General features: G+C 38.6%; 1 protein-coding gene across 1 annotated transcript; it reads right to left on the minus strand.

Moving 5' to 3' along the window:
- Positions 1 to 1,851: 1,851 nt before the first annotated feature.
- On the minus strand, positions 1,852 to 11,811 carry LOC121922249 (beta-2-glycoprotein 1-like). The gene is made up of 7 exons (XM_042451418.1): positions 11,673 to 11,811; positions 9,509 to 9,605; positions 7,946 to 8,022; positions 5,893 to 6,084; positions 5,473 to 5,649; positions 3,794 to 3,991; positions 1,852 to 2,394 (listed from the first exon to the last, which is right to left on the minus strand). The coding sequence occupies exons 1-7, from the start codon at positions 11,737 to 11,739 to the stop codon at positions 2,327 to 2,329; spliced, it is 876 nt and encodes a 291-aa protein (XP_042307352.1). The 5' UTR covers positions 11,740 to 11,811; the 3' UTR covers positions 1,852 to 2,326.
- Positions 11,812 to 19,357: the final 7,546 nt, after the last annotated feature.

Here is a 19,357-nt window from a genome sequence, read left to right on the forward strand (position 1 = left end):
TTGAGATAGAGCAGCCAAATACTAGTATATTATGGTATTGTCTATGATTTCATATATGCATAAGTGTGACAAACATTTGTGCTGCAGCAATTGTTAGAAAGATTTGAGTATTATTTATACAATATTTGGAGTAGATTTCAGGCAGCAGAAAAAGTTACGAGTAAGCTGTCTAGTGGCATGTGGTATCCATTGTCATTTAAATTAGATGTGTAGCTTATTATCCTTTGTGCAGACATTTCTGCATAAGTGATATTTGCCAATTACACTTAAGTATTTGTATAAGGACAATGCTTGTGAAAGGGAACACTGTGAAATACTCCTTGAAACAAGTCTTATGCTGGTTTGTATCTCTGTAGTGAGATACTAACACATAAAACCCAGGAAGAGAAGTGCTGATCAGGGATAGTCCTCAGAGATTATAAAATAAAGTGCAGAAGAAGAATAATATGAAAGTATTTTTCAGAATGGTGAGTTACTATCTGAAACACTATTAGACAAATGGTTTGCTTATTTTGCACACCATTTGTTATTATTTTTTCTTTCTTTCTCAAATCCCACCGGTCTTTAGAGAAACAGTATTAAGCCTCTTGAGTGCAGACATAACAGTCATCAAGGATCTAATTGGTAACTAAAACCTATGTAAATTGTTGCCTCAGAGACACTTTGCACACTTCCCACAAATAAGTATAATTTGGTGTCTTGTAATATTAATACAGATAAATGTACAATGTTTCCAGCAAGAGAATCACAAATGCTGTGCTAAATGATGGTAACAAAGCTCTCAGCTGTATTCTACAGAAAGGATGAATAGCAAAATAATTATGATAGCAATACAGTGTCCGGTCAGTATCCTTTCACTACATAACAGTGAGTACAGCCTTCAGGTAGTTAATTTATTGACAAGAAATAAAGAGGAGCTGTCCAGAACACACTTGTCTCCTAACCTAACACCTTTTATTATAGTTTGAATTTCCAGACACATTTCCTACACATCTCACATTTTTCTGACTGACTTCATGTTTATTTGTTAAATGAAAATATAGAGGTTCATCAACCAGGAATTTATTGTGTTGGATAACTAAATCTTTTTTATTGTACATCCTGGTCAAAGGTATTTGGAATAACTCCAGGATGGTAGTATACAAGCCTCTTGTACAAAGACTCAGCAGTAAGAGGCTCTCTTCATGTACCGATTTGTTTTTCATCGCAATATTCATCATATTTTCCCTGAAAGATATTATCAATAACTTGATAAAGTTCCAATCAACATAGCTTGAAGATGCTGCAGAATAATAAACCCAGGAATGAATTGTTAGTTTTCCATGATTAACATATTCTTTTCTTTTGCCTCATATAAAAGTTTGCAAGAAACATGAAAATATACATTAAGAATAATATACATCAGGAGGAATGAGGCACATCTGTCCATTTGGGAACTTATGCGGTCCAATTTGTTGCTAATCTAATATCTTGTTGAGTCTCTCACAATCTGAATTGTAAGAGAACTTTACATATTGAAAAGCAAAGATTATGACTTATACTGTATCTGATGGCAGCTTTGTACTACTAGGAAGCATTTCAATTCATGCAAGACAAAGAATCTGATTCTCAACATCTTTCCCATCTAAAACATCCCTTCTTGCTGTATCCCATCCTGTTCCAGTGATTCCCCCACACTTCAGGAACAATGGCGTTGCAACAGGAGAAGCATAGGGATGCAGTGGCTAAGGTAGATCTGCAAAAACCAGCTGCCCCATCTTATGGAAGTACAATTGTTTTCCACTAGCATAAACCACCCTTGGACACAGAACTGTTTGTATAATGAAGTAGGCCACCAAGAAACAAATCTGATTACATTTAGCAAATTTAATCTGAAATGTACAAGAAACTGAATATTACACATTCATATAAATGGATCACCAAGAAAATAATTCTATGGGTCAGTGGATAATATTGTGGTTACATCAAAACTGAAATATACATAAGCAAGAATGAAAGAAAAGTACTGATGATCTGGTCATATTACAAAATCAAATTATTAACACATCTGTCTTTAGTACAAATTTACTTGACAAAATATCTGGCCTCTACATGCTTGTATACACTAAGAAAGTTGTGTGCATATATCTTTAAGTGTACGATGCAGGAAAATTATCGAGCATTTATGTAATTACATATTTGAAGTTTAATAAAGGCAGCATATTAACGTCAATAAGCCTGTTTAGAATATAATGGTGGTGATATCCTTGCATTCCACATTGCCATAATCTAAGAGAGACTTGGATGCTCCATTTGCCCACTTCTTCAATACATGAAGATATCCCCTTTAGTGAATGGTGTCACATGGTGGTAGGTCTGCTATGTCTGTTTTCAAGAACGATGTAATCCGCTGTTCTGTTTAAAATGAATTATACATCCAGGTAAGATACTTATTTCTCAAAATGCATTAGCTTATTTCATACCCCATAGTGATTTGTTGTTGTTCTCAAGTTGACTTTGACTCATGGCAACCCTATGAATGAGACATCTCCAAGACCCTCTATTCTCACCCACTCAGGTCCTGCAAGTTGAGGCCTATGAACTCCCTGATCGAGTCTAACCAGCTGACATGCAGTGTTCCTCTCTTGCTACCACCATCACCACCACCACCATTATTGTCTTTCTGTCTTCTCATAATGTGATTGAAGTATGGCAGCCTCAGTTTTGTTATCTGGCCTCCAAGAAGAGTTCAAGCTTTATCTGTTTAATGACCCATTTATTTGCCTTTTGGGTCATCCATGGTATCAGTGCTTTTTTCCAGCACCACATCTAAAATGAGTTGATTTTTTTTCTATCCCTTTTTTCCCTGTCCAACTCTCACATCTATACATGGTGATGGGGAATACAAGGGCTTGGATAATCCTGAGCTTAGTGTTCAGTTTTATGTCTTTGCACTTTAGGATCTTGACTAGTTCTTTCATACTTGCCTCTCCACTCATAATCTTCTTCTGATATCCTGTCTGCAATCTCTGTTCTGGTCAGTGATTGATGCAAGGCAGGGGAAATCTTTAACTATTTCAGTTTCCTTGTCATTTCCCCATAATGGTACATGGAGAATATTTGCATCATTTGTCAATAAAGTTTAAATCATAGTTTTCGGAACAATGATCATCAATGCAAGCCATGCAAACTATGAAGCAACTTGATTAAGCTAAGCATAATAGCATTTTCTCTTTTTGCCAAATAAGGTTACTGTATATCTTAGAATAAGCTTTTGTATGAACATATTAAAATTATTTTTATGTAAATGCATTTTGCTATTTGATTTTTTAATTTTACATCAAAGCTCAGCTTTCCCTATCTGTTTGTTCCGAAGGACTTTGCTTCCACAATATCAGCACTGATTTTAAAAGGTTATCCTGTGTATATGAACTTCATTCAGAAACAAGACATACATTTGACATATAACTTCTATACTTCTCATACTTGCTTCAGTGCAAATGATACACCATGGTTACTCTCAGGCTGTTCAAAAGACATGCAGACAGAGGACTTTTTTCACTTATGGTAATGTCATCTACAGATATTCCAAAATTATGATATACTGTACGTTAATCCTTATGCCGAATAAGACAATCCAGCATCAGTCCTGTGCACCATCTACCACCCTGGAAATCTGCCTATATGTCCTCCTATTATTCTTTCCGTGATAGCAACTTGCACAACAAAATGGTTTATTATTAAATCCTTAGATACTTTAGTTCTGTGTTAATGGGAATCATACATTTATCATACAAGAATATCTTGGTCATACCTTTGAAGCAGGCAGGGACTGTAAAATTGCCATCATTGCACTGAGCAGCTACTTTATAACTACAGTGCTGTTCTTTGTTTTTACAGAAAAACCAGATGCTTTCAGCATGTTGTATTCCTCTCTTGATATGGTCTTGGACCTTTACTTTCTGACTGTTGTATAACACAGTGGCTCTTTTGACAGGAATTGCACACGGTGCTGTCGGGAGAAGGATGTAAACATGTTTGGACAATAAGGCTTCTGTTGATAAGTCAAATGACATAAGAATACAGAACTGTTAAAGTGAATGCTCATATAGTTGTTCAGTCCAGTTATTTATTAATAAAGCAAGTAAGATCACTCTGTGGAACGTGTTACAGAAACAAATTTTCCAAAGGAATATCTTAAATTATTTCTTGTGTGTCATCTGAATTGTCAGTGGTGTTCTGCCCCTCTGTGATGTGTCCTACCTCTGTAAGCAGGAAGCCACATGCATACAATGAGGCTTATCACACAGGTCCTGCAACGGGCCTGTCACATTACGAAAGGGGGTGTGATGGGAATGGAAGATGGCATAAAGCGCATCTTACTGCACAGGAGAACGTTGCAGCCAGAAGTTCCCATCATGTTCCAGACGTGTCCCAGAGGGGGCGATTTTCAGAAACGGTTTAGAAGCATTCCTGACAATCACCCCCTCTGGGATGCATCCAGAATGCAACAAGAACTTCCGGCGGTGGCAGTGGCAGCGTTCTCCTGTGTGGTAAGATGTGTTCTACGCCACCTCCCATTCCCATCACGTCCCCTTTTGTAATGCGACAGGCCCATGCCAGGGCCTGTGTGATAAGCTTAAATGACTGCACCTAGCTCTAACTACTGACGGCTATTAGTTTATTCTGTTACTGTGAAAGGAGTTCCCCTCTGCAGTAATATTAATTATAACACCATCACCACAATAGTCCATAACAGTATTTTACATGTGTGACATATTTATTTTAAAAGACTCCAGTCAAAAGAATGTTGTTAAACCCCATTGAAAACAGTGGGACTTAACATTTACCAGAACTAGCTTTATAGGCCTTGATTCATAGACTAGGATCCTATTTGAGACATCTAGATCCATGAAACAGGAGGGGAAAGGAGAATGCCTTGTGGCCATATATGTATTGAGCAGAGAGGGAGACACTAGTGGAGTTTTTCTATCAGCAGATGTACCCAGTTGGATCTTGGTCATTCTCTCTCTCTCTCTCTCTCTCTCTCTCTCTCTCTCTCTGTGTGTGTGTGTGTGTGTGTGTGTGTGTGTGTTACCTGGTACCAATATATCATTCTAATTCCTATAGGTACTATATTTGTAATAACAGAGAATTACAATTAACTGGTCAGCTTGCCTAAAGCACCTGATGGATTCATGCACAATACAACAAAACCAACAATGGTTTGTATTTCTGTTTAGAATTCCTTGTTTTCCATGTTAATTATTTTTCAATGACTGCACAAGTCATATTATAAGCATATCAAACTTCATAGTCATATTTTTTTCAGGGAAATTCTGGGTATTCTTACAGATATACCAGATCCTAAATTGTACCTCTGCATTGCAAGTCCACAATTATTACATAATTTGCATTGTTAACATATTTTTTAAAATGATCAAAGTGTTCAGTGAATATCTGTGCAGTCTTACAGATCATCAGATTCCATACCTCTGCATACTGGTTTTGCTGACCATTGGCCTGTCTTCTCACAACTGGATTCTGCAGGTCCATCCAGCACATATGTTGGATTACAACCATAGGTCACCGTTTCTTTGTAATGATATGCTCTGCGAAGAAGCAAATATATATATCCATTTTCTATACCTTCTGGTTTTGGACACTGTGATAGAAAAAATATTTAGTATGACAATGTGATGTTAGGTTTCAGATTCAATGCAGACTAAAAGCTGAGTACTGATCCCAAAGCCTATAGTCCTGACCCTAGGAAAATGACAGCAAAACTAGTATTTTCAAAAGATTCAGCATCAACTCACCCCATCTTTTCTAAACCGTCTTCAAAAACCCGCGTTAAACCCCAGTGGAAACGGCCCCAAAATAACAGCACTGTAGCCATATTCATACAATACTTACATCTGCATTCTGGTAGTGCGCTCCATTTCCCATCGGCCTCACAAACAGCTGTTTCACTTCCAAAAAGAGCATAAGGCAATAAACATTCAAATTTGATTTCATCTTGGAAGACTGATTTGCTCCCTGGGTGAAGTCTGTGACAAGAAAGGACTGAAAATTCACAATCCAAAGGTAGAGGACAAATCACAGCTGGAAAATGAAAACAAATTTACTTCACACAGTGTAAACACTATACAGAAGACTTTCTCCCCACATATCAGGGGTAGAGAATCTTGGGACTCCTGACTCTAGCCCTGCTGTGATCCAAGTCTAGTCCTTTGTGCTCCCCGCAAGAGCCATATTCTGTTAATACCGGGTTTCCCAGCTTTCTACAGTTCTTCCCTATTCTGAATTGCTTAAATGTTTCTCCTAAAGTTTAGTTGTTCATAATGAGGGTGCTAAGAGCAAGTGTGGTGTAGTGGTTTGAATGCTGGACTATAACTTTGGAGACCATGGTTCAGATCCCTGCTCTGGAAAGCCAAGGAAATCCACAGGCCAGCCTTGGGCAAATTATACTCTCTCATCCCCAGAGGAAGAAACGAGCAAACTCCCTCTGAAAAAATTTTGCCAAGTAAACCCCATTATAGGTTTGCCTTAGGGTCACCGTAAATCAGAAAAGACCTGTAAGAACCCAACAACAATGAGAGTGTTAAGGCAAAATGTGCTGGTATTTTTTAGTCCCATCCTTTAACTATTAGAATGCAGCCATCCAAGGAATCATCTGAAATGGAATTTGGCCCTTGGGCTGAAAGAGCCCCCCCCCCCCGTCAGATAGAATTTATTATACAGTATTGTATAGGATGCTTTTCCATACCTATGAAATGCAATACAGTTGCCAAAAAAATTTTAGAATACATTTTATAACTTCCTCCTTTTAAAGAGGCTCAAACATTTGGAAGGACAGAAATCTATATCAAACTCGAAGGTTTATATTTCAGTTCCTGATAGATGTTTGTTCCAATCTTCACTTTCACTTACTGGACAGATTTGAAATCCAGGCAATGTTTTGCACAGATCGAGTAAGTCTCAGTTGTAAATGTAGGCATTCTAGAATCTGGAGACCTCAAAGGAGCACCGAATCTATCTGTTGCTTAATATGTCCAAAGTGCTGTAATCCTCCCTGAGGCATGGTTCTACTCCAGTTTTCATAGAGAGAAAGTTTAACTTTCCTCCTTATCATGTCAAAATTTTCCATAATTTTCCTGCTTGCAAGAACCGATTAGGGGTCCCCCAAGGAGGAGTTATAATATTTGAAGTATATTGGGCAGTAAATTAGACTCTATGCAGCTTAAGGTTTCTTCCTCTTTCCTTTCTGCATTTGGTGTTTTCCCGCCTTTCAAATGTAATTGTTCAGCCACCATCGCTGACTCACCATTTAAAGAATAAACCTTTGATCCTAATTCTGTCCATGTATACTCAAAAAATTAATCTTGTCCTAGCAGGCAAGAGACTGCAGCAGCATGGCATTTTAGCAGTAACACATTTCTAAAAGTGCATTCCACTTTAGTGCCCCCTTTTTGTCAGTGTGTATGTGTCAGTGTGTGTATTTTCTGTTTTTCTAAAAAGTATTTGCAATTTCCACATACAAATCACCATAGTCTTTTATTTTGGCATGTGCTGTACTCTTAGGTTCTATTAAACATTTCTTTCCTCACATTCAGAGTGTTAAATTCTACTTCTGTGCACCAAGGTTCAGATTTCTAGTGAATGAGGTATTATTTCCACTTGAGAGGAAGATATATAAATGATCTTCTTTCATAGCCTTTTAATAATTAGGTTGTCCTAAACTACTCTTAATACTGTATACCAAATTGCACGTGTCGTTAAAATGGATATACCTGAGCAATTTAAGTGGTATGGACACCCTGTTCTAAATGTGAGTTAGGCATGACCCATGTTTCATTTCAGTAGGAATGTAGATATCTTGATAAAATTTTCTTTCTATTCTCAAAAGTCAACCACTCCCATGCATCTTTATATACTGTATATGCCAATAATTTCTCTTACATACGTTGACATTCAGGAAGCTTTGCGCTCCATCGTCCATTTGCCAGGCATTGGCTGGTGTTAGGTCCTTGAAGAATATACCTGAAAATTAAAGCAGTTTTTAGAATATTTGGTATCTAATGTTATTTTAATTTGTTGACTGCCTTATTTTATTTTATTAGTATATGTTAACATGTACTAATACTGTATGTATTATATTTAATTATTTTTGTAGATTTTACACCATAAGCAGGTTTATTTTATCTATTTAAATTGATTGTATGTACAGCACAGTGTAGATTTGCTGCACTATATAAAAGAAGCTTAATAATAATAATAATAATAATAATAATAATAATAATAATAATACAAGGGCTATATGAATTATTTCATGCTATTTGATTCTTTCTTTTGTTATTATAAAACAAGTACAAGAGAGAGAGAGAGAGAGAGAGAGAGAGAGAGAGGAACACAAAAAAATACAGTACAAATATTTTCAAGTCCTATATATCATAGTACCAGCAGGATTCAGAAAGGTTTTAATGCGAAGAACCCCTAGATCACGCAACCATCGATAATTATGTCAGACATCTTGCAACATGCCCTTCCAATATTTCTATTGCTAACTAAGGGGACCAAATAAAATTTTAGATTTGTTAACTTAATAAATAAAGGGCATCCCATTCTCTATTAAACTTCTTTTTTCCCTCTTTTTATCCTTTTCCTTCAGTTTTTTTTATGTAAAAATAAGTCCCAAATCCTTCTCCAGTAAATGAAGGCAGCTACACGGTCTACTGACTTCCATCTTTTTGCCACCACTAACCTTCCTACCAACAGCAATAAATAAATGCTATGTTTATAACATAAATCCTTAGTTTTATCCCAAAATAAAGATGGAAGTATTTGGCTAATATCAAACTTTTTTTAATAGTAACATTCCCAAAATTGGTTATTAGTTGTTTTCAGAACAGAAATGGATATTCATTATATACAACAGGGGCAATAAAAAGGTGTCCCCTATTTAAAAAATGGCAAAATTAAATCTTGCTTTTTGGAATTTTTAAAGAATATATATTTTCAAGCTGTGAATGGTGGAATCCATAGATATAGAATCCATGGATACGGAGGACCAACTGTATTTGGGACTAGATACATATTTTAACTATTATCTAGTGGTTCTTATTTGTTTCCAGATACAAATGACTTGTGACTTTTTCATTATTATATTTAGAAACATGAGAGCCTGAAGATGCTTTCTTTAAAAAGCAAAATATTAGTAATTCTATGAAAATCAGCAATACAGACAAAAGTGTAATTGAATAAATGTCCTAAATCATACTGCTTAGTCTCAATCACAGTAGACCCATTTAATCCACTGTTAATTATTGATTCAGAACATAGGCAAATCCTATTGATTCAGTGGGTCTACTCCAATCGGGTCTAACAAAAGGATTCAGGCTAATATGTTGTTGCTTCTTGACTTTATGATAACCTCCCCACGTTCAAAACAACCTGTCGAACTTTTTAAGAGACACAATTTATGGAGAATAAATACACCATTTCAATAGCAAACAACCATACTACTTACCCAGGGTCACATGAAAACCTTATAAAATTTGGGTAGCTTAGATCTGTAAAATGTATATTTCCATTCTTCAGGGGGCCAGGATCAGGACATTTTTTTGCTGTTTGAATACAAGATCATTTTTATTATACTTAGGGGATTAGAGAGATGGATGGAAAGACAGGTAGGTATAAAACAATTCCAGAACTGGGACAATATCATTACATATTTAATTCACAAAAGCTTCTTGGGGGAAAAGATGTTTTACAATACATTATGGGATTTTATGGAACTCTTGAAGCCTTTAAATAAATTGCCCTAATATTAGAAATTAAACATGTAATTGGACACACATATATTATTACTCATGTAATTGGAACATGGATTATGAGAATCATAAGCCAAGAGAAACTAGACATAGTAAAACAAAAAAAGGAAATGGAACACATGAATGTAGCAATACTAGGAGTGAGTGAGTTAAAATGGACAGGAATGGGACACTTTGGCGCGTTACAGACCACCCAAAATGGGTGGTCTGCCGCCGCTGCCATTTGCAGTGCGGAGGAGCCCCAGTGTACAAACCACGCGGCTCCTCCGTGCTGCAAAAAGAAGCCCCAAAATGGTGCTTCTCTTTGCAGCACGGTTATGACGCCGCGAGGTGCCAATGGTGCACTCGCGGCATCATTTATGCTGCGCGATGTGCGGATGCAATGCATCTGCTACATCAAGATGACGGCCCCCGTGTGGATGGGTGCCGCCATTTTGTACGGACTCAGTCCGTACTAGGGTTGAGGGGCGTCCGGAAGTGATGCCCCTTCTCAACCCTACTACGCCCCATCGGCGCGTCTGTAATGCGCCATAAACTCAGACATGTAAGCACAGTAACCTACTCAGGGAATGAAAAAATGAGAAGAAATGGGGTGGCTTTCATACTAAGGAAAGACATAGCAAAAGCAGTCCAAGGGTACAATGCAAAGTCAGGTTGTATAATTCTATAATGCTTCAGGAAAAAACTAGTTACAAGTATATGCTTCAACCCCACATGCAAAAGAAGAAAATTAGACATTCTATGATGCAGTACATTTGATAGTCCTGATGAAAAATCTCTACCAAGGACAAGAACTCACCATCCGAACAGAAAGTGGTTCCTAATAGGCAAAGCTGCATTCTATCACCCTATCAGTTCAATTTATATGCCAAAAACATCATAAGAAAAACAGTATTAGACTCAGAAGAAGGAGGTGTGAAAATAGGAGGAAGGAACATCAACAGCCTAAAGGGATGCAGATAACACCATAATACAGTGGACGCATGGTATCCACTGGAGTTTGGTTCCAGGATACCCCCATGGATACCAAAATCTGTGAATGCTCAAGTTCCATTAAATACAGTGGATCAGTAAAATGGTGTCCATTATATAAAATGGCAAAATCAAGGTTTGCTTATTGGAATTTATATTTTTTTCTTAATATTTTCAAGCCATGTATGGTTGAATCCATGGATAAAAAGTCCATAAATATGGAAGGCCTGTATTGGTGGGAGACATCACAGACTAGGAACAGATAACAAGGAAGGTCAAAGATGAAAATGCAAAGGTGGGATTAATGCTGAACATAAAGAAAGCAAAAATAATGACCACAGAAGAAATACTTAAATTCGACCTAAACAATGAGGAAAGTGAAATAGTCAATGAATTTTCATACCTAGAATAAAACATTGACCAGAGTGGTGACAGTCAAGAAATAAGGGAAACAATGGAAATGGGAAGGGCAGCTATGAAAGAACTAGAAAGATCCTGAAGAGTAAAGCTATACAATTGAGCACTAAAGTTAGAATCGTCCAGGCCATTGCATTCTCCATAACCATGTAGGGATGTGAAAACTAGTCAATAAAGGAAGGAGACAGAAAGAAAATCAACTAATTCAAGATGTGGTGCTGGAGAAGAGTGCTGAGGATAACATGGGTGGCCAAAAAGACAAATGGGTCCTTGGACAGATCAAACCAGCACTCTCCTTGGAAGCCAAGATGATCATACCAAATAAATACAATTCTAAAAACCTATCCTGGCTCCCCAGAATAGATTAAACTATATTGCCTATCAAATCCATGGTGTGTCAAAATACAGTGATCAGTGCCAAAGATATCAGAGTACATTTTTCCCTCATGTAAAATTACTATAGACACTTACCTATGGATGCAAGGATAGTATGAGCTGCTATAGAAATGGTCCCTAAAATGAAGAGGGCTGGAGACATTGCTGCTGAATTGCAAGCTGGCAAAATGATCCTGAACTCAGTGCTTTGATTCCTAAAAGAAATAGATCAGAAAGTCTAAAGATTAACTTGCACTGTTTATTTACTTGTAAACAAGGTTGGCAGGGGGAAATTCCCTGTAAATATCTTGAACAGAGAATCAGACAAAACACTACACAATTCTTATAGGAACCCAGATAGCAGGTAAGTTCAAAGATTTAGTTTTTGTCTTGAATCTTTTGTACACCTTATCTTCCTGGGCTGATTGTGCCACTACACAATACTTATCAGAAGGGGAGACTGGATTAAAGTGACAGGTTGGGTGAAAGGTGTTCAAAATCACAAGATACCATATTGTTTCTTCTTACGCATATGCCTATTCACCAGTTTAGAGAGTTATGCCTGCCAAGTATCATTTTCTCAGGAAATATATGTTAATATATAAAAGCTCATGGTTGCGGTTTTTACAAGGCCTTGTCAGCTTACAAGTGGCATAAAATGAAACAAAAAATAAATCATATTTAAGAAACCTACTCTATCACCCACAGAAATAAAAAAAAAGTCCTGTGAATACAAAATCTGTGGTGTATCACTTGTTGCAATAATGTAGTTTTTCCTTTCCTTTCCTCTTTTTCCTTTCCTTTCCTTTCCTTTCCTCCTTTCTTTCTTTTTGTTCATGCTAAATAATGAGAGAAGCTTACCTTAAGCTGCAAGTACAATATGAATAAGAGCATTAGTCCCTAAGATGAGGAGGACTAAAGACATTGCTGTTGGATTGCAAGCTGCCAAAATGAACCTAAGCTCAGCACTTTGCTCTTAAACTTAACGGAACAGAAAGGATAAATATTAACTTAAGTTGTTTATTTATTTTTCTGGTAAACAAAATCAGAAGGAAGAGATTCCCCATGCGGCTGAGTAAGCAGACTGAACTTTCATCCAAAGCATTATGCAATTCTCATAGACAGCAGTTCAGTTCAAAGGTCTAGTTTTTGCTTGGGAGTCTTCTGTGCCCCACAGCTTTCTGGACCAACTGTCTCATTACACAATATTTATCAGTAGGGTAGAATGGAGCAAGCTGATATGCTGAATGGTGAGGATTCACAATCTTAATAGTATTGTTTCTTATTCCCTAAAGTTAAAATCCCATCTCATTACTTAAAACCGCCAGGGATCATTCCCTCTGCGGCAAGCTCAAAGGTGCCCTTGGGAAAGAAAATGACTGGTTGCAATCAGTCAAGTTACCAATTAAGTGAGAAATTCTCAAACAAAAAAGAGCAACGACGTTTAACCATTTTTCAGTACATTCCAATAAGGTATTTAATACAGAAATTTAGCTTAATTTAACATAAACACAATCATTCTTCTTTCACGTGCAAACACAGATATAAGTGCTTTAGAATTAATTTAAAATCTAATTGAATTTGATTTTTAGCCTATTAACAATCAATGCTGAAATGCATTAAAACACTTCCAGTAACAGTCCAGTCTTTCTCCAAGGCCCACTTACTTGGGAGAAAGCCCACTGAAATCAACATTACTAGTGATTCTGAACAGTTACAGTACATGGAAAAATAATACTATAAATATTACACAAGACAACTTTAAGTCAATAAACATGCAAAATGAACATTATCAAAGACAGATCCATACAGAAACAAATTCTGTTGAATTCCATGGGGCTTTATTCTCAACAGTAACATGACTCCCCAAAAATAAAATTGTGCATAAAATGGTAGCCCAGCCTAGGCTTGACTTAAAAGCCTGTCCCAGTGGCTTCCATGGAACCTGCTATAACTGCAAACGATAGATGTCTGCTCAGAAGTAAGCCCTGTTCCCTATAATAGAACTTATTTATATGTCAGTCCACATAATTTCGCAACCTACATTTTTTAACAGGCTGAAAGACCCACTAGGGGGTGAATGGTTTTGTCCAGGTCCATAAATCCCCAGAAAGACGAGGCACTAGATCTGAGAGACCTCACAGGGCCGCGTTTGTGGCAGTTGCAGCTCGTCCTCCTCTGCCTCTTCCTCCTTGTCTCTGTTGTTTCCCATCAACAACCTCTATTGCCTCTGCTGGTCTCCAAGTCTTAGCCTCTCTGCAGTGTCTCTGTCAATCAGATGGTGGAGAGGTGGACGCTGTGGCTACTGCTGTAAAAATCTCCTTCAGTTTCATTATCTTAGGAGGCCGGGGGCAGGAGGCAATGGAGGTCCAGTGGATGTGTCCTTGGAGCAAGGCATTGGTGTCATGGTACCAAAGCAGCCAAGGGAGTAACAATCTGGGGATATTGGAGAGGACAGAGAGGACAAGGGCAAGGAGGATGAGCCACCACTTCTGGCCTGGTACTGACATGGTTGCTGCAAAAATCTCTGTCAGGGTCATCATTCTAGTCTTCCATCTTAAAAAGGTTGACAAAATTGAAAGCAATTTTTCCAGCAGCATCTGGGAATTATAATCTGTAGCATGCATGTTTGGAGGTCTAGAGATGTTCATGTTTTTTCCACTTTTGTGGGGCTGCTGTATCCCAGCTCCTGCTAATGTGGGGAGCCAACTATCTCATACCCTCCAACATTTCACTGATGAAAAACAAGACACATATGGCCAAGTAATATCAGTGTATTCAAAGGTGGCAAAAGTTATCAGTGAGGAAGAACACACAATCTAGGAGAGGCTGCAGAAGTTTGCTTTTGCCTGAGCCTTCTGGAAAGGACACGATTTATCATCCTCTCCTTTCCCTCCCTTCTCTGAGTTGAGTGCAAACTACTTTTATACTTTGAATTCAGTTTTTTGCAATTGAAGTGAGCTGTGGATAAAGAGTGAGAGTGGAAGGAGGAGAAAGAAGCTGGGATATTTTAAAAACAGCTGAAAAATAGGATGATTGAGGATTAATCAAGACTTTCTTTCCAAATTGGGAAAGCTGAAGAATGTGTTATCTCAACATAATTCTTGCCTTTGTCTCTCTTCTGCTCCTTCTTGCATAGCAGACCTGTGCTTGCTCTTAGACACAAACCCTGTCATGCAGGGTTTTTTTCTTCTTCATAGTTGATTTATATTGCATATGGTCTGCCTCCATACAGAATTTCTATTGATAGTGGTAAATAGTAGACAGCTTGTCATGCCTCCAGAGCATCTTTGATGCTCTTGAGACATATATTTAGTTAAGATTATAATAGGTTTTCTATGTATTAGTTTAGGAGGGGAAATAAAGATCTACAGCTTTAAGAAAGACCAGGATTGTGGGAAATCCCAGGGTCTTATACTGTCTCCCTCTAGTTAGTTTCAGTGTGTAGTAAGTTTTCAGCCAAGTCAGACCTGGAGAGAGTATTTTCCTTTGAAAAAAAGATAAGTCCACAGAAGAATAAAGATAGTCCTCAAAAGAAGAAAGATAGAATCCACCAAGAAGAGAACAAGGTATTTAGGAAGGACTATTGAGAAAAAGGAGCTCAGATTCATGTTTTTGTGTTATAACCAGTAAAGCTTTTAAAAACTTAAGAAATTTATGGACAATCTTTTGTTCTGGCTGTGTTCCCAAGAGCCAGAGGCCTTACTACACCCAAAGTCCATAGTATTGCTCTTGGGACAAAACACAGCTATATGTATAGTTACATGTCACTGCTGAGCTACTCTAAGAAGTGCATTGGAGAAAGAGAGAAAATCTCTGCCTCTGTCACTTAAAGGTATAACGTAAATTTTAAAAGCTTCTTGTATTTCTCTGTCCACTTGAAAAGTAAATCAGCCTGTTTTCAGCTGATGAAGATTAGCCAACCTGAAAACCTAAATTATACCATATCATCACCCTTTTATATCATAACACAATATAACTGAAACCCAAATGTAATTGTGGGCAATTTGTCTCACTGAATAATGAGGCCCCTTAAACATGTATGTGGTCCTTTTTCACATCAAAAGTTGCATCAAGCTTATCTGAGCATTGTGACAGAAATGAAGGTGTGTATCAGCAAACATCTGCATATCTCCTTTGCTGGATTGGGGCAGGTACGTGCCCTACAGTTGCTTGCCTTTGGCGGGATACACACCGCCATATACAGTGGTACCCCGGGATACGAAATCACCACGTTACGAAATTTCCGGGATACGAAAAAATCCCATAGGAAAAAACTGTTTCGGGTTACGTTTTTTTTTCCGGCTTACGAAAAACATTTTTGGTATTTCGCGCTTTTTCACACGAAAATCGGGCTTTTAGCGGCTAGCGCCTATGGGCTTTTTCGGCTAGCGAAAGATTTCGGGTTACGAATGGCGCCACAGAACGGATTACATTCGTAACCCGGAGTACCACTGTAGTACGTATTGTATACTTACTAGGGTGGTTAGGAAGGGGCGTGCTTCCGACCCCCCTAACCCTAGTAACGTTACAATATGTACAAGATGGCGCCGGCCTTCTACATGGCCGGCGCATCTTTACGTACTGGACGCATAGGTCCAGACGTGTCGCGGCGCTAATGACGTAGCGAATGCGGCCCTTGGCGCTTCGCTACGTCAATCCGTGCCGCCGCAGAAGAAGCTCGAAATGGACCTTCTTTTTTGCCTCCGCGCGGGAGCCGCGCAGTTTGGATGCTGCGGCTCCCGCGCTGAGCACGGCGGGGGAACGCCGCAAAGCGGCGGTTTGTATCCCGCCTTTGTGGCAAAGCATATAACAAAGTCTTTTCATAACAAAGTAGATGTTGTTTTATGTTTAAATCTTGCTGCGATTTAGTGGCATCCATCTCAAATTAATACATTAAGGTTGGTGGGTATACATTGTAATAAAGTACAGTATTTTCCCAGTTGAACTCACCAGGTTCCAACCTTTTCATCTGCATATTAACCTATAGACATTTGATAGGAAAGAGCTGTAATTCTCATTTTTATAATTTTTATTGTTTTCCACAAACTATTAGTTTTTCCATGTAGGTAAATAGTATCAGCTATTTATTACTGTAGAAAAGAAAATTACAACTTTGTCTAGAATTTGAAATAATTCAGTTTTAAAACATTTCTGTTTATAATTAAGGCCCGTTACAGACCACCCAAAAGGGGCGGTCTTGGGCCGCTGCCGGTTGCAGCGCGGGGAAGCCGCTGCAGCCAAACCGCACGACTCTCCCGCGCTGTAAAAAAGGAGCACGAAAATCGCACTCCTTCCGGCAACCCAGAAGAGACGTCGCAAGTACCAAAGCGTGCACTCGTGACGTCTCTTCCGGGTGTAGACGTCCAGACGCTGCGCGTCCGTTACGTCAAGATGGCCGTGCCCGTCTGTATATCTTGCTGTACGGAATACGCGCGAGGGGCAAGGCGCATCCGGAAGCGCCGCCCCTCACGCGTATTCCTGGTGCAACGATGGCGCCTAAGTCTCCCAGAAGTGCAGAATACCTTTTCCAGTCCGTGTCTGGTATCTTATAGTGCCCAGACAGGGTGGAATACCCCACCCACACAATTTAGCATTCTGAAGCTCTAGAGATCACTCTTTTGATCATTTACTGACTAGTAGAAGTTGAGATCTGCCCAGGCAGTCCCCAGCTACACTTCTGCGTCTGGGAAACCAAAGCTGACTTTGCTTTCCTAGAACTCCAGTGACTTACTAGAGATCTTGAAGGACCATGACAATTTTTCATCTACCATGTACCCTCATGCTCCTTGGCCATCTCTTGCCTTCCCCAGACATTAAATGGTCAGAGGAATGCATGTTAGAGTTTTAAAGTTACTTTCTGGATGGGGGGAGGGATAACGCAAGGGGAATAAAAAATGTCATCCAAAAAAGCTATATGGACTAATTTGTAATCTACACGAAACGCAGGAGACACATAAGAAGAAACTTCAGTCTCAGACAAAACCAGATGTCTTTTCTGCTTAGAAACATAATTCACAATAAAATGAATTGCTTTATGTAAAAAGCAATACAATATTACCTATTGTTTTCTTCAAACATTTCTTTGGTAGGTAAAAGCAGTTCATTAGAGCTGTTGGTTGCTGTCATCATTATTTATGTTGAGTAGAAGTATATTAATGAGATATTCCTGTGCATATAAAATGCATTTGTGATACCTTTTTGTCTTCTCTGAAGACAGCTTCATTCTCTATAAAATAGTGGCATTGAAACATCTGGCTTTTGATGTTGATAAATAAGGTATTATGCAGATGTCATTGTACTTTCATGACTTGCACAGTAGTGGCTGCTGAGAAGGACAAAGGAAAAGTACCACCTCTCTTGCAGAGTCTGCCTCTTGCAAAAAGCCTCTGTGTGTACGTATGTGTCTGTTTATTTGGAAGATTTGTATGCTATTTTTCACTCCAAGTATCTCAGGATTACTCACCTAACGAACAACAACTACAATAAAACACAGTGATTGTAATTCAGTTACAATACCATAGCAACAATAAAAACCCAATTGAGCCCACACCATTATCCATTCAACGTTGTGCCTTAGGGTCTTAGATCTCAGGACATGACTGCTTTTCCAGGCCTAAGCAGTTGTGAGTGATCGTTCACTTTCTGATTCTCCTTCAATTTCCAACTCCCTGTGACTGCTGGTTTTATTTCTTATATGCTTTCACATCTTTCTTTCAAAAGTTCCGTTAAAAAATATGTTGTTTAATTGGTGATTGGAGCCACAGGTCACTTGCAAATAGCCTGCCATAGAGACTTGGCCTGACATGGTCTTTTAGGGTTCATAATATTGCACCACACTCCCATTCCTTGTCTGTTTCATTGTTCTGTATGCAGTGCTTTCCTCTGTACTGTCAACACCATTGTTTTGGGGGGCTACACTCTGCTGATGCCTGTTTTTCCTTTGTAGAGTTCCCTAACAGTTTTTTTAAAAGCTGGTTTAAGGCAGGGATGGCCTGGATTGAATGCAGAACAAGCCTTTCCATGTAAAGACAGTCTGCACCTAAATTGGGGGCTTTTTGGTCCCATGTCATCTGGACAGGACGATCTGAGGGCAGGGGGAACCAGTTTTAATTGCCTGTGGAGAAATGCCCAAAGATCCAACATCTTTGCTGTTTATTACTGTATTGTGTCATTCTTTTGAAATGGATATTAATGGCTGGTCAGAAGATGCACTCTTACAGCAGTCTTAGGCATGACTCTATGTCCAGATTTGAGGCATGGAGCCAGTTTGTAACAGCTCATGTCTGAGTTACTAGAATCACCTTTCTATCTCTGTTAAATAAAATTCCACTCGTGTACCTAGTTAATGTCCCTATTAGAAATATGGGAAAATATCTGGTGATACTTGTGCTTTATGTAGTGGCGAGCCCTCTAAAATGGTTTATTTAACTACTTATAGCACACCATTCAATTTTCTATTCTATTTGATTGCTTCAAGACTGCTTTTGGAGATGGAGAGGTCCTGTCTCATATTAATGGACTCTATCTCCTGTTCTACAGGTTCATCTATGCACATGTCTTGGAATGCTCTGCTTAGAGTGTCTGCCAATTGGAAGGAGTAACGTGGGTTCCACTTTATGTTCACATCATATATCTTAGGAGAACTCGGGATCTGAAGTCTAAAACACACTGCAGAAATAATCTAGTTTGAGACCGTTTTCACTGCCCTGGCTCAGTGCTAGGGAATTGTGCAAATTGTAGTTTATTGCGGCACCAGAGCTCTCTGACAGAGAAGGCTA

This window comes from Sceloporus undulatus, chromosome 2, assembly GCF_019175285.1.
Source record: "Sceloporus undulatus isolate JIND9_A2432 ecotype Alabama chromosome 2, SceUnd_v1.1, whole genome shotgun sequence".
In the NCBI taxonomy this organism is placed as follows: domain Eukaryota; kingdom Metazoa; phylum Chordata; class Lepidosauria; order Squamata; family Phrynosomatidae; genus Sceloporus; species Sceloporus undulatus.